We start from the raw sequence: 16,579 nt of genomic DNA, 5'->3' as shown, positions 1-16,579 counted from the left end.
ACTGAAATAACAGACACTTCTACAATTAAAAAGCAGTGGTTTAAAGCATGATTTAAATTAAAATAGTGCAACTGCTGCCTCTAGACAATACCTGCAGTGCTGAAATCTCTTGTCTGCTTTCCCCTCCTTCATTTAATAACTGTCATTGACAGTAATCCTAGAAGAGATTTGCTCATCATCTGCTTCATTCTCCTGTGTATCCTGGCCCTATCTTTGTGTTGACTGACATTAGAAAAAAAAAATCTGTCAGTCCTCACTGTGGGACTCAACCTGTAAAAATTCAGCCATCCTGGAGTTACATGTCTAGCTGAAACTAGTCTTCTAAACTCTCTATCATGAGTGTACAGGAATGGATATTTGCAGGGGATGATTCTTGTCACCTGTCTCAATTCTCTTAAGATGGAGTGTTGGTCTTTTTCTGTCTTTTCTTTCTCTTTCTTTTACTGGTTATACAGAAAGCCTGGAAAACTAATTAGGCTAGACTCAGTGACTAGTTTCTGTGTCTTTGGAATCTATCAGAGAGCCTCTTCAACCATTATCCAGTCTCCAGAGTGTTCCCAAAGCTCCCATATTCAAGTGGGAATTGCTCTCCTATTAACATCTAACCTTCCATCAGTATGCTGCCTCCCCTGTCACTGCTTCTGATGGAGGTATTTGTTGGCCATCACCCATTCACTGAAAGGCTGTGCAAAGCCCTGACCACTGCCGTGACAGACATCACCCACCATGCCTTGTATTACATGACTCAAACATGGTCTCCTTGATATATGCAATCGAACACTCTGCCTTCCCTAAATCTTTAAACCCAAGGTGGGGAGGTAACATCTCTTCATAGGTGTAAATGATCCAATTATTCTAAGCATTGCTTGTGTATAATTACCAGTTGTTGATTGGAGTCTGGTCACTTTGGGGAATGACAGAACAAGCTAGGCTTTTTTGGAAAAGTTGCAGGTTTTTGTACATGCTAGTGAAATGGAACTGAGAAGTGGGATGGAGAGTTATATAAATCCCTCTTACCAAGCTTGATTACTTAGTAAGCCTTCTCTGTTGCAGGGTGATCTCCAAAGGACAAACATTCAGCTTGATTTTGGTGATGGCATTGCAGTATCCTACGCTAATTTCAGCCCTGTTGAGGACGGCATCCGGCATGTGTATAAGAATGCTGGAATCTTCCAGGTGACGGCATATGCAGAGAACAGCCTGGGCTCTGACACTGCTGTCCTCTTCCTGCATGTGGTCTGTAAGTACTTCTACGTGCTGGATTCCTTGGGACCTCACTGAAAATCCCTTCAACCTCAGTGGGGCCTAAGGATACATGCAAACCCACATACACATGCAGGCCACGCATGTGTATTTGCAGTCCTCAGAGATACAGAGAAAAGCTGGAAAATGTTTCTTGGGCTTCCTGAAAGGGTCAGAGACCAAGCAGCCTATGAAACAAAGTCCAAACATGTATTTTCAATACATGTCTGATTCCAAGAGGTTTAGATTAAACTACTAAATTTTAAGTTACTTATTCGGGATTTTGGAGTTTACAGTGCTTATTAAATGAAATAAAAGCATTATGCTGAGCATACTTCCTGGGATATGAATGTACTGAGGGCTAACGTGCTGCTTTTCATGTTTGCTGTGCATCCTTGATATTTCCATCCTGTTTGGCAGATCAGTGCCATTTCTCTTGAGTAGACACATGAGCCAATTCAAATATAGAGCTTCTAGCTAACTTCTCAAAGCCTCAGGAGAAAGCAGAGGGTGTGGAATGTAGGATGAGACCAGGAAGAGCCCAGGCTCTCAGACTGTTATATCTTCTGGGCAGAGAACTCTCTGGATTTGCCCCTAATGATGTTCACAGCTGTGTCTCTCTTCCCTCTTTACCTGTCAGAATGTCTTCTACTGTATCTTTTACTTGAGCTTTCCTGCTGGAAGGAAGCAAGTTAGAAATTTCCAAAACTGAAGAACTTTTTCTCCTTTTTAATTTCAGGCTCCCTGTGTGAAGGAATAAATGTTCCTTGAAGCTTTTATTATGTCCATAATTCCCTCAAAGTCAATCATGGCTGTACTTAACAACCTGTTATTAGAGCATTAACTGCTTTTTCCTTCACCTTGGGCCATTAGCTGACAAAAGTGATGGTTACCTGGTAATAACAACCAGATTTGTATGGATTGTCTGAATTTTCTCATTGGAACTACTTTTTCATAGTGAGAATTTTAAAGCAGAATGCAACAAGGGATGTTCCCTTGTCCTGGTTGTGCTACTCCATCCTTTTCTTCATCAGCCACTCAGATCTCTGCTTCGACTTTCATACCTTTCTCATGTGGCCAACCTATCACCGTATCTGGGGAAATACTTTTCACGCACTTACATTCCTGCTAATGCTAAAACAAGATGATACCTCAGTACTAGACTTTTAATAAATTTTGATGTACTAGTCTGTATAGGATGTTTGACCTTGAAGCTGAGATCTACAGACAAAAATGTCTGTGAATCATACTTATATGATCTCTCTGGTACTGAAATCCTGTGCTGGAAAGGGGGGAAAAAAAAAAAAAGGAGAGAGAAAAATGCTCCTTGGCCTCAAGCAATGTTAGTTTTCTACCCTGCAGCTGCTTATCTTGGCATTTAAAGCAAAGATATTACTGGCTTTTCCTCTTGTGAACCCAGAGTCCTTTCTATGGTCAGAATTCAGGAGTGACTTGCTGGTAGAGACCCCTTAGGAAAAGGGGGAAAAAAAAAGAGATCAAGCTTTAAGGAGCTAAAACAAGAATAGTGTCTTGTTGTGCTTAGAGCTGTCTGTTCTGGTGGCAAAAGAACAGCTCTTGCTCTCCAAAATCTTTGTAATCCAAGTAGATGGAGAAGTGATTAATGTCCTCATTTCATGTTTGAAGACCTGAGAGGTAACACAAAAAGATAGTTTCGGTTAAAAATCATGAAATTTCCTGCTTCCCAGAATGAATGTCTTAGAAACAAAAAGAATCTGACTTCTTTCTGATTTCATCCTTTCCATCTCACAGTGATAGTCTGTCAGCTTGCTGTGTTTTAAAGGTTCTACCCAGAAAGTAGCACTGCTTGATAAGCAGCAGTTATCAGCTGAAATTCAGTAACAGCGAAAACAAAAGATTAAACAAGCATTAAGACAACAGAGACAGTAAAAGCTTTAAACAAACTATCAACCAAAACCTCAGTATTTTTGTGCATGTTCTTTCTAGAAAGGCACTGTCTTAATTTTGGACTTCATTCACTGGACTTATTCTGGGCATTTTCATTTATTAGATGCAACTTTTCATTGGTACTTCATTATTTTTTAAGTCTTTCAGAAACAAGTGTGTCTGAAATTAAATGCTTTGGTATGCCAATGCACACATTTTTCAAGTAGTTCATGACTTTTTGCTAGCAGTAACTGACTCCCCAAAGACTTCCCAAAGTCAGCCCAAAGTCAAAAAGATACCAAGGATTTCTAAAATCATGAATCTTTCTTTTGGAGACCTTTAAAAACTGTCAGGGGTATTTAATCAATTAATAAATGCCTATTGTATAACCAGATTTAATCCATCTTGGCTAAAATGATTTCCCCACAAATCTCAGTAGCTCAGTGACTATATTATCTTTCTCTCTTATGTCCTATCCCTCTAGCTTCCAAGAGCAGCTTCCCTGTCTAGTGCAAAGCCTGTTCATTGTTTTTCCACAAAATGCATTTAAAAAATTGTTCTGAAAACAGTGCTGACCTGTCTGAAATCCGCAGTCTGGAAATGTGCATTTCTGGCTCCCCTAGAATTAAGATGAATGAAAAATAAGATTTTATATTTGTTAATCTGATACCTTTTTCTATTGCTTATAGACTTCTGAAGTTCGCTTTTATTGTTAAACAGTCTTGCTGCTGACATAGAACATTTGATTCATTTAAAGGAAAGATCTTTGCTGTTCACAACTCTGCAGGGAGGATTTAACTCAAAGCCTCTAATAATGAACTCTCTCTTCCCACAGGTCCAGTGGAGCATGTCCATCTGAGTGTTCCTTTTGTCGCCATCAGAAATAAGGATGTGAACATTACTGCTGTAGTTTGGCCCAGCCAGGCAGGCACACTTACCTACTTCTGGTGGTTTGGCAACAGCACCAAGGTACAGTTATCCTGAGGTTCATTTTTACTTCCTAACCTTGTCGCTCCAGACAGGGAACTCTCTCAGCCGTAATAAAAACTCCTTGCCTTTGCTTGTTCTGTGTTTTAGTTTTTAACTTGTCTAAAAAAGGTTGTCATTATCTGAACTTCAACCTTTGTGAATTTATTTCCTTCTGTCTTGTGTTGTTCTTAGGAGTCATTACTTTTTTACATCTGGCTGTTATCAGTCCTGCTGAGCTTTGGAGACCACTGTTATTACCAGCATTCGCTTGCAACTTAACTGAACTATATACCACTATATATGGAATGATACTGGCTTTCACCCCAGTGTTTAAAAGCTGCTGGTGTTCAAATAACCACTGGAGTTTCCATTATGTACCAGTATGCAGTATATAATGCTGGATTCCAACACAGTACTTTAAAGTTCGTAGTGTTCAAATAAACAGTTGTATCTAGAATTTCATGCTAGAAGAGTCGTTGATCCATGACTATTGTTCGCAGTCCTGAATGTATTAGAGAGGGAGATGAGGTTTCTTTGTAGTGAATTTTCGAATGATGGGCACAAATTTATCATAAAGAGCTATTTTATCAGTAGTTAAGGTAAGTGAAACTACAAGTTAATGCCATGCTTTCAAATGGAGAGAGCAGGATTGCTTATTAGTGACAATTTTTATTGTAGACTTCAGAAGTGAAACAAGCACTATTCTCCATTCTTACAGTTGTGAAATATACAGCTGATAATTTTATAGTGTAGGATCTGCTGTTATTTACAAAAGCAGCTTAAGTCACATCATTGTCTACATTTGCAATTGAAGGTGTGCACTGAGATGAGATCACAGAAGAAAGAAATGAGGATTTTACATGAAATAGGGAACTTGAGATTAAAAAAAACAGGCACACAAGTGTTTTATTTTCTCTTTTACAGAGCTACTTGAGTTTTAACCTCTTACCCCAGCTACCAACAGTAGCAGGAAAGTGGGGGAAACAGTAAAGGCTTTGTCTACTGGGATTTTACATCAAGTTAGAAAGCTTACTGTAAGAACTTGCTTATTTTTGTGGGAGCATAACTGAGGCACTGGAAGAACTCAGGAACAAAAAACACTTACTGTAACTTGGCAAGTTGCTGTGCCCTAGCTGAGCTATTTGAACCACCCACATACACACATCTAGTCCATGACAAGTACCAGGTAATTCTACAGAGTTTATGCTACACTGAAATAGATGCAAAATCACATTATAGTGCAGATATTTTTGGCTCAGTGCTCACACACAGCCAGTCATTAAAATACATCTGAGACAATTTAGTAACTTGCTCATCTGCTTAAGCCCTCCAGTGTACCCAGGTATCAGAGTTTTCCTTCCATTGTTTTTGTCCTTAATATAGAAGTTGATTGTCAATAGGGTCTTAATAAAGATTTTTTGAATTAGAAAGTAATCTAGAAAAGGGAGAGCAAAGCCCTGGTGTTTCCTGAAGATTTCTGTGCAGTTTTCACAGTACTTGCATCTGGGTTGCAAATATGTTCTGTTTTATCTTCTAGCTTAAATTTCAGACCCTAGGCAACAGAGTACAAGCAGATATGGGTGTGTTTGGGGTGGATGCTTTGGACATAGCTGATCCTGTGATACCTTGGCGTGATTGTACACATTGCTGAAATATGGAATAGTAAACATGGTGCCACTTACCTGTGACTGAATCTAAGATTCTTTGCAAAGCATTATCTCCAGCTGCGTCATGAAATGCTCTTCAGCTCTGAGAGAAGTATGGCAAAGAATGCAGACATAACACTATCAGCCACCTTTTTGTCAGAACAACAGTCTGTACCACATGAAAATTCCTACTGGGATGTTTAGTGTGCTTGTCAGATCCTTCTCTGTGCCCACTCATGAGTAAGCTGTGGCGTTCTAAGCAGAGGTGGAAGATGGGGACACTAATTAGTGTGTGGATTAAAGGATGAGGTGTGTAATATTGTGCATAGTGGCTGGTGTTGTTAGGTGATGTATTCTAGTTCCATGCTGAGGGATTGCAGCTGCTTTTCTGGTTCAGCCCACGGCCATCCCAGGCAGAAACAGATGTGTCTGGTGTCACTGCTCTGTCTCACTAAGGTCCTCTCCATGCTGCTGCACAGGCGAATGTTGTCTGAGACTCAGGTGACTTGGCTGAGGCTCTTCTGCTGCTCTCCCCACCCTGCTGGAACTCTTGGGCTGAATTTCTACTGTACTGATTTTTGCATTATACCCAAAGGCCAATTTGCTTGGATTAACACAGGTCCAGTTTAATAAATCTATCCAGCTGTCTAATAGGTTTGAGCAAATGAACCTTAAACTACTTGATTTAATTTGGAGTTAGTATCTAGGTCTTGGTGCTTGAATTAAAATTAAGGAGTTGGCTGAATGTTAAAACTCCATGATGGAGGTGAAATCATCCATGATAATGGAACATACAGCATACACACATACAAAAAGGCAAAATGGTAATTTTAAAGGCCAGATTACTTCCTCTTATCTGCTTTTGCACAGAACCACAACTTATAACCTCCAGGAAGATTGCTAATATCAGTATCAGTGCAGTATGATACCGGTCTATTCAGCTTGTCCAGGACCTGTGTATATCAAAGTAAATGTTGGCTAAGCCTCCAGGGCTGGCACAAGCTGTAGTCCTTGGTCTGTGAGTCCCATGGAATCAGACTTTTTATTTTTTTACTGCTTTTTCAGCTCACAGATGAGGGGGTCAAAAGAAGGTGTCATTCTGCAGAACAAAAAATATGTTTTCCAGTCTGACCTATGCCAGTGGAAATTTTGATCTGACTATGAAAAAGAAATTAAATGAAATGAATATGACCTCTGTTGTGAAGTGCAGTCAGGTTGGCAGTCTGATGGGATAAAGTGTGAGAGCTGGGAGGTGAATGTTTAGAGGTTTTCCTCTGGAAACAAACTGGCAGTGTAGTGAAGGGACAATAGCAGTGATACAATGGCTTTATCTGTTCTCTTAGATCTCTGTGTGCTTTTGCAATGGAAATAAGTATCACTATTTCCATTTTAACGGTTTAATCTAAACTAAGAATTTTGTCTGTAGTCCGGCTGTCAAATAAGTGGCACTGTGAGGGCTGGCCCTTTGATTTTCAGCTGTGGTGGGTTGACTCTGTCTGGACCCAGGTGCCCACCAAAAGTCTCTGTGTCACTCCCATCCTCAAGTGGACAGGAGACGTAAAAGGTAACAAAATTAGGTCACAATAAGGACAGGGAAAACAACTGTGACTTGGTGAAATGAGTTAAATTTATTACCAATCAAATCAGAGTAGGATAATAAGAAAGAGCACCAAATCTGAAAACACCTTCCCCCATCCCTTCTTTCTTCCTGGACTCAGCTTCACTCCTGAATTGTGTTATCTCCTCCCGTCCCAACAGTGCAGGGAGACAGGGAAGGGGGGCTGTGGTCAGTTCATCACCCATTGTCTCTGCTGTTCACCTTTCCCTGCTTATGGGAGGGGTCCCTTCTCATGGGAGACAGCTCTTCATGAACTTCTCCAGTGTGGGCCCTTCCCGTGGGCTGAAATTCTTCACAAACTGCTTCAGTGTGGGCCCCTTCCACAACCACATTCAGTCAGCATTTTCAACAGGAATTATGCCATGCTTCCACCCTGGTTAACATAGTGTCCCAGTTTATGGTTGGAGGTAGTTTAAAGGCTCTGAGTATGGACAGGGCAATGCTGGATGTCCTCACTCTGACCTGAGCAGTGTTTCTTTGTGGTTGATAAACGGATTTGTGCTCCTGAAAGCAAAGGCTGGCCCTGAATCTGAAGAATGGGGATTGTTTGAAGAAGCATCTGCATATTTGGTTTATTTTCAATTTGAGCTTGTTTTTTGTACAGCTGATACAGCAACACTGCTGGGTGAATGTGTCTGTGTGTATGTGTGTACAACACTGCATTCTGCAGCAGTAATTCTGCAATTGCCAACTGTGCTCTGCTGAGGAGTCCATAGGATAAGGGGTTGCAGTTCAGTGGAAGAATATTTCAGGAAGCATTTACTGAAGTCAAAGAAACCTCTGCCTGTGGGACACTTCTCACAGGGTGGTGTTTGGGCCATGTTTAGTCCTTAGCAGGACATGCAAGCTTGTAGCACAGTGCCTGTATCAGGGAGGAAGGATGTTGTAGCCTGGTGGATTAGTAAGGTTCATGTTGTGATCCTGAGTTAATCTCACCCTGATTTTGATATTGCTATCTGTGTTTGCCTCTTACAGCCCCTCATCACCTTGGAGAGCAGCATCTCGTACGTGTTCACTGTGGAGGGGATTAACACTGTCACTGTGCAAGTTGCTGGGGGCAACACCCTCATCCAAGACACCAAGGAGATCGCAGTGCATGGTACCCTCAGCCTTTTACAATCACATCTCACGGGGGTGAAGGACAGACAAACAGACACTGCTGACCCAAAATGAACTCCAGGAACTAGACCCTGGAGGAACCTTTGAAGACAACCCTCTGATGACAGAGTAGCTAATTTGTGTAATGATGAGAAAATACAGAAGTTAGTAGAGGAGCTAGCCAAATTTGTAAGCTCAGCAGTAGTAATGTAGCTGGTGTCTCCTTTGTCTGTTGGTCTGTCCATACACCTAGACAGGCAACTTGCCAAAGTAGAAACAGAGCTGTAATCAGACTGCCTTGCTTTAGCTTCCCAGCTGTGGAAAGGAATAATCACAGTGCATCACTAAGGTGGTCTGAATGCAACTGGTGTCTCTATCAGTGACTGTATAAATTACAGAGGTCTGGAGGGGTCTGGAAAAGAGGAGAGAGAAATTACTCTGTTGTTGGTATCTCTGCTCATCTTCTGTGTCACAGCTGGATGTCTGAGTGAGCCCACTGGATTCTCTCCATGGGTAATGTTTAATATGTTCTTGCTGTATCTGCATGTCATGGGCTTCAAAAATCACCCTTTGGCATACCACAAAGGTTACATTTTTTGGGACTTAAGAAATCCTGAGTGAGAGGGCTCTCTCACCAGCTTTAGCAAGAAGTTTGAGATTTCTCCAGAGAGTAATTTCCACCCTGGGCCAGTCATCATTTTCCTTGTCCAATTAGTGGCACCCAGCATTTGAGGACAAGCTTTTCTTTGGATAACAAATTTTATTGAGAGACTTGGGCTTCAAATAACTTTGGTTATTTTGAAGCCCAGCACTATGTAGTTGAACTGTGTCTCAGTCTTGTCTCAGTAATAAAATACAAATAAATGTCCTGCTGTATGCTCAGATTTAGCAACTAAATAGGTATTTGTTGATTGTTTTGCCATGAAATGCAATGGATTTTAATAATTTGTAATATGATTTAGTAATACCCAAATATGCTGTTAGCAAATATTAGGAACCAACTACTTGATAATTTTTGTCCTCTGTCAAGTGATTATGGCTCTAGGCAGGAAGACATGGATTTCTGGTGTTATCAGTGGAGGAGATTTATTCAGGATTTTCTCAAATTTGGATTAACAAAGAAGAATTTGCTCAAAAAATAAATTGGACATGGTAATGGGGGGTCAAAAGTAGATTTTATGTATCAGCCTCTGAGATAACCCTTCAGAACTTGAGAGAGTTGCCCTGCTTTCTTTGATGCTTGTTTTATTTAAAAATATACTGCACCATCTAAAAAGAAAGAACAGATCTTGCAAAATTTGCCACATAAATGCTGTGCTGGCACATACCTGCTATTCTGTGTATTTCCTCATTTATACTCTGGCTAGTTTATTTTGATCTGAAACTAGTACCTTCTTAAAAATGGTTAATGGTACTTGCTTGAAGTATCTGGAGATCAGTTGCTTCAATGTGAGGCACAGCACATCTCCAGAAACAGAAAGGAGAGTCTTCTGCCCTAAGAACTACAATCTGAGCTAGATTCCTGTTCCATCTCTGTGCCTCCCACTGGCCCAAATCCATTGTGCACAGCTGTCATAGGACTCCAGACTTGGTCTTTGGTGACTCAGAAGGGAGAGTGGGATTTGGAAAAAATATTAATTTGTATTGAAGTATGAGAAGTTTTTCTTCTTCACAGCAACCAGTCAATTAGGAGGCAATTTCAAAGTGTTTAATGAATAGCCATTGCTTGATTAGCCAGTCATTAACACCACTGGGTTCTGCTTTGTTGGGGTATTAACCTCCAGGAGAGCAAACAGATAACACACTTTTGAAAACATTACTTACAGCAAGATTTTTGCTCTGCAGACCATGATGCATGCAATTGCACAGACCTTACAAATTTCTGCCAGGTGCTGCCTTATTTACCAGTCAAGTTCCTTGTAAACAGAATCTGATAAAGTTGAATGGCAAAGTTACAAAACTCAGAGGCATCATGAAGGGAAGGCATCTTCCCACCTCTCTCATTTTTGCTTCCATTTCTTCGGAAAAAGCTAGAAGTTGGCACTAGGGCAAAATGTCCTTTATAGAAACCATTATAAGTATTTGTTCCCTGCAAGCTTTCTGTCCTGCTTGGGGTTAGCCACCCTTTTACTTCCTTCACCCTTTTTTTCCTCTTGTTTTAAGATAATTATGGTTTTCCTGTTGTCTTCTGCACCCTTATCTGTAGCCTGAACACTTCTCATTTAATCTTCTCATAAATACTGTTTTTCTGTTCCAGAGTATTTCCAATCTCAGCTCCTGTCATTTTCTCCCAACTTGGACTACCATAACCCTGACATCCCTGAATGGCGACAAGACATTGGGAAAGTCATCAAGAAAGCACTAGCACAGGTGAGCATCTGGTTCCTTGTCTATACTAATATTGACTAGGTAGTTAAAACATGCACTTTTTGATGTACTAGCTTAAAAGAATGGGAAAGGAAAGCAGTAATGAAGCTATCATTAAAAATTGCTAAAAAGCTTCTTAGCATGCTGGATCTTTTTACAGACGTAAATTGTATCACTAATTTTGTGGAAATATTACAGTTACTTTTATTAATATTTCTGTGATGCTTTTTAGCTTTTAGTATCCCTGAGGATTTTGAAAATTCTAGATTGTAATAGTATCATCATTATTTTTATCTTGCCAAACTGATATGACAGTATCTACTGTTTTCTACTTCAAACATTTGGTTAGTATTACTACATGTTGTTAAACAGCTGATCCACCTCATTCCACAAGACAGACATTGTAGTATGCTGGATACATGGAAGATATTTTTATCTCTTCCTGATACTCAGTCAGGAGTTCCACATGCAGCTAAGTGTAGCAACTGAACATTTTAAAACTCTACTCCCTTTCCAAATGGGGCAAAAAAATAAGGTTTCAGAGTGAAAATAAACTTACCTTTAAAATACAGGATAAAGAGAGACTTCTGTGGGTGGAAGATGCTGAATCTTCCTTTGGGATTAATTAGAATATGTAAACTAGTACTCATATTCTTGCAGAAAAGGGGACAGAATAATTTATGATATCAAATAGTCAGGGACTTTGGTTTTGTGGGAAATCAGGAGATAGATTTAGACAAGCTTTTGTGGGTTTTGCATTCTGCCAAAAATGTATCTTGCTTTTTTTCCTTTATTTACAGCTGTTCTTAGAAATGGAAGCTGATTATTTTTACTGGGAAAGTACAATCCTGCTCAGCTTTTCTCATCTGCAACCCACTCAAAATTCACAGTTTATAAGATTTCCTTGATTGTTTTTTCATCCTGAGAAAACACTAAGTTCATTTTTTTAAACTGTTGTTCCCTTTTGCTGAATTCAGAGTCAAGCTTGCAGAAAAAAAAAATAGATTAATTAGGATGTACCTATGAAGGGTTACAGAGAACAGTAGAAATCTTATAAAGTGCTTGCTTGTGTATCCCACCAGGAATGAGCTGCCGCATTGATATATTCCAGCTCAGGAATGAGGCCATGGAGCTTGAGGTGGAATAGAACCAGATAGCTAATGGAGTTAACCTCATGTAGCAGAACGTTTCAAAGGGAACAGAAGCTTCCTGCCCTGTTGAGGATGCACAGCTTGGATTTGGGGAGAGAGGGCAGCAGCCTCAGTGGGCAGGTCATGTTGAAGGCAGTTGTGAGAGTCAGATACTCTTAGGTCAGTAGACTAAGCAGCTTCTCGCACACCCCTCCTGATCAGCCCTGGTAGTAAAAAATCTCCCACTGTGGACAGTGTTATTCATGTATGGAAAATATGGATGCTCACAACCTGATTGCAGGCAATTTTCTTCATATGTCCCTGTTAGTTGCATACCTACCAGTAGTCACTCTGAGACACTGTCTGGATCTTTGGGTCATTCTTTTGTAGCAAGGACTATATGGAAAATTCAGATCTGTAGACATGCTGGGTTTGGACTTTGGGTCGAGATCTTTTGGTCCATTTACTACATTTACTTCTAGAAAGGAAGTGGAGTTGATATTTAGCAGAACTTCAATTTCTGACCCACATAATTGGCAGAAAAACTTACTAGGATGACAACACTGACACTGGAACTGGCAAATAATTGATGGGAGCACCATTTCTGATAGGGTATGGAAACATGAGTAACAAAATAGCAGCTAGAGACCTCCTTTTTCCTTTTCTTTTACTTTTTTTTAGGTGACTAGTATTCCTGATGAACAGATCTTGGTAGCTGTGTTTCCTGGGCTGCCTACTTCTGCTGAACTCTTTATTCTGCCCCATAAAAACACAACAGAGAGGAGGAAAAGCAGTGAGGCTGATCTGGAGCAAGTAAGGAAAGAAGGATTCATGGAACATTTATTCCTGTCATGTTGTTTGCAGATGGGCCCCTTAAGCTGTACAGCACTGGAAATACTTCCAATAAGTGTGGTGGAAACAGATGTGTGGAATTATAGTTTATGGCATTAAAGAAAATTATTTTCAGAAGAACAGGATTTTCTGATACCTCACTGAGATATGACACAGTCTACCACTAGAAGAGATTCTTCCTAAATCAGTGATGTGTCCTTATTACAATAGTTATGGCCAAAGGAACCTTGAATATGTACTCCCTTTACTCCCTGGAGGCATGCTAATAGACAGAGGCCAAAGCAGCAAGATAATATACTGAGGTTTACTAAAAATAAATCAGGCTCTTCAGCTCGTATATCACTGGAACGAGACCACTTTTTTTTTTCTGCAGCAGTGAATGGCCTGTGCAAACTATATTTGGAAGTTACAATATCCATCCATTTAGATAAATAGGTAATTACGGTGATGAATAGCAACAGTGATATGGAGGCAAGGAAAGAGCTAGGAAAAACAGCACTAGTCTGCTGAAGCTTTCATGTTAGAATTACCAAGTGATTAAATCAGGTCTATAAAGGCAAAAGAGTGAAGTACTGCTGCTGGAAAGGTTGCTTAGCTCTAGCTAGTGTTCTTGTATGCAGCATTTTCACAGTGCTGCACACGAGCTGTGCAGCAGTGTGCAAGCTATGTGTGAGCTCAGTGCCAAATAACTCATGGGAGAGTAACTTCTCTGTGATCAAGTATTAAATAATTCAGAGGACTGCTGAATTCAGTGGAAGTTCTTGTTACCCACTGAGTAAAGTCAGTTCCTGCAGAGTAGTACCTTTGTCCTAGAAAGTGAGCAAAGCTGGCCTCTTAAATTTATGGTGTTCAGAGTGCAGAAGAGATGCACTGAGGTGGGAAGATTTGAGGGATGTTCTGGGAGTAATTTTTATCCTCTTTACTAGGCTCCACCAGTGTTAGAACTCCCTCTGAACAAGCTGTTGTGTCAATATTTCCTATATCAGTCTTATACTGACATCTCAATTAAGTTTCTGACTAACTGACCATGAGACCTGAAGCTCTAGTGCTCTAATTTTATTTGATGGTCTACTCAGTTGAACTTTGGCACCTGTTGTTGGTTTTTGCTTGAGGAGCTCTGCCCTGGAGAGCAGGTCATCAGAACTACTCTGTGGAGACCAGGAATTAACAAACTCAGATTCCAGTGTGATGTGTCAAGTATGTTCTCTGGGGAAAATAAATAACACATCATAGGTGGGTTGCTGATCTCCCAGCTCAGCAACTCCAGTAAACTGCAGTTCAAGGCCACTCTTCTAAATGAAGGAGAAATATGCCAAATTTTGCATTAATCTTGAAAACTGGATGGTCTCATCTCTTCAATAGCCTATTTATATAGAAGCTACATGACAAGATTACTGTGAAGAGTGTAAGTCTGGATTACCTAACTTAGTTCCATTATGTGCCAATGAGTGACCAAAAATTCAGTGATTTCCAAATGCATTTGATTTTAAATTAAAACAGGATATTGTGGAGGTTGAAAAGATCCGTAGCTATTTCCACTCTTCCTGTAGCACCCTGCAAAAAGGAAAAATATTTTCTAACCTTCTTGGTGTGCTCTCCAGGAGAGGTATAACAACATACTATGTAAGTCTTAGAAGTCCTGTGAGGGAGGCTTGCATGCAATAACACTCAGTTCCATCTAGAGCACATGTGCATTTCTCTCTGGTTCCTCAGCCCTCCTGAAGCCAGTGAGAGATGTTATCCACCTTCCTAGGCTATATATTAAGCTAAATGTTCTCCAGACCTTGCTGTCTTCTACAGTGTAACTATTGCATCTCTTCTTATTTCCTCAGGTGGTAGAAATCCTTTTTAATGCTCTCAACCAGAATCTGGTCCAGTTTGAGCTGAAGCCTGGTGTTGAAGTCGTTGTGTATGTTACTCAGTTAACATTAGGTGAGTGTGGAGTCAAAGGCATAGCTGTGGTTCTCTTGAGGCTTCAGACAGCTCCAAGAGAACCAGTCTACACCAGAGCACTCACAGATTGGTGTGTGCTACTGGGACATGTAGGACTGATAATATTGAGACATTTTGGTAGAAGTGGGAAGTGTTAAAAACAATTCATCAGGGGCATCTTCATGCTCCAGTTTCTACAAGTATAAAATGTACCTTGTAAGAGTTCCCTATGGCTTAATTAACTAGTGAATTGGTGTTTTTCAAGTGTTTTAGAAAACCAGGTGAATGGTTTTTCCATAAAGCCCTCATTGGGTACATACGGAATTCGTGGTGGCTATTGCTAACTTTCATGAATATTGGATCAAATCCTTATTGCAAAGGGCTTGTTACTGTTATGGCTGGCTAAAAAGATTTAAAGGGGCAAAGTACTCATGAAAAAAGATCTAGACCTCTTACAGGGAATACGTGCCTGAATATTGACTTCTACAAATTAGAATTTATTTAAATTTCCACATTACCTACCTCCATTTTTGCATAGAGTAGCAAAGAGTCACTTTAAGCTTCATCACTCCCTTTGCTTTAAACCACCCTGGTGTGAACCTCTCACCTAGTGTTGAGAATTTCGGCCAGCCTAGTGTGAAGTTCTCAACTATTGTGAGACAGTCATGGTTACAAAGGAAGTTTTATTTTTGCCCTTGGAGTTGTCTACAGTGTGGGATCTTGTGCAAGTGCCATTGTTGATAGCCTCTCTAAAAGATTGGGATTCATATTCCACAGTAATACACTGCAGCTTCTTTTTATGTAAGGCTCTCAGAGAGCCAAGAACTGGGCTAAATCAAGGCTTGTGACCTTTCCTATGGGTAATGCCTTTTTAGCTTCACTCTCTAACTGCTGTTTGGGGATGAGAGTCAGATGTTAACAGGAGTAGGCTGGAATTAATTAATTTGAAAAACTGGGAATGGAATACAAATGTCTGTGATCTCCAGGTGGCTGGAATTCTCCAGAATCTGGATTTGTTCTAGCAAGACACCGCATTTAATAAATATTGCACAACTATTCTTGCACTCCTTCCAGTGTGGGTACTGCATTTGTTTCATCACCATTCTCATGGTATTTTGACTTGGATGAAGTGACAGCCTTTTCCACAAAAGACTCAGAAGTATTAGTAGCAGAATATTGGTAGGATCAGACTGTTAGTGTGGAAATTTGGCAATGAAACCAGAAGTGACTCTATTTGCATGACTTTACCCCCATCTTCAGGGGTAGAGCATAGTAAAACACCAAAACCAAATATTTATGCAGAATGAGAAACACTCAGCTGCCGCTTATAATCATTTCCTCGTCATTAGAGACTTCTCATCAGACACTTCATTCTTAGCACAGTGCTCAAGCCATTAAGATGGTATGCTCTGATGAGCTGTGGGAATAGCTCCATAAACAAGATATAGGAATATACTGTATTTAGCCCACCCAAAATGTCAAGGATGGATGGATCAAATCTCCAAAATGCTATAATATATTGTGTGCTTGGGTCCAGGATTATTGCTTTGGGCTACTCCACATTATGAAAACTGACTCAATGAAAAGTCTCTAAGGTCTAATACAAGGATGAGGCTTGAGGCTTCTCACAAGTCTGTCACATGTGAGATAGACATATATCCTTGGAAGATGGGAGTCATGCTGTTCATTGATGCTCTGAGGTAGCTTCTCCAAAGGGGAATAGACATGCATTAAGCCACACTTCATAAAATTCATTTCCACCCTGGAAAAGCCTGAAAAGAAATAGCCCAGAGTGTTAACACAGGAGTGATCAGGCATTC

The 16,579-nt window shown here is 40.3% G+C and overlaps 1 protein-coding gene across 1 annotated transcript in view; it reads left to right on the top strand.

The window, feature by feature from the left end:
- SORCS3 (sortilin related VPS10 domain containing receptor 3) overlaps positions 1 to 16,579 on the top strand; it is a 279,510-nt gene that overhangs the window by 257,686 nt on the left and 5,245 nt on the right. The window contains exons 19-24 of the mRNA XM_071563732.1: positions 1,054 to 1,240; positions 3,983 to 4,116; positions 8,356 to 8,479; positions 10,736 to 10,848; positions 12,657 to 12,788; positions 14,660 to 14,759. Of these exons, the coding sequence (XP_071419833.1) occupies positions 1,054 to 1,240; positions 3,983 to 4,116; positions 8,356 to 8,479; positions 10,736 to 10,848; positions 12,657 to 12,788; positions 14,660 to 14,759 (790 nt within the window). The remainder of the gene's footprint in view (positions 1 to 1,053; positions 1,241 to 3,982; positions 4,117 to 8,355; positions 8,480 to 10,735; positions 10,849 to 12,656; positions 12,789 to 14,659; positions 14,760 to 16,579) is intronic.

The sequence above is a fragment of the Pithys albifrons genome, chromosome 9, assembly GCF_047495875.1.
Source record: "Pithys albifrons albifrons isolate INPA30051 chromosome 9, PitAlb_v1, whole genome shotgun sequence".
NCBI classification, from domain to species: Eukaryota; Metazoa; Chordata; class Aves; order Passeriformes; family Thamnophilidae; genus Pithys; species Pithys albifrons.
The sequence above is the reverse complement of the archived record's forward strand: the minus strand, read 5'-3'. Positions and strand labels throughout refer to the sequence as shown.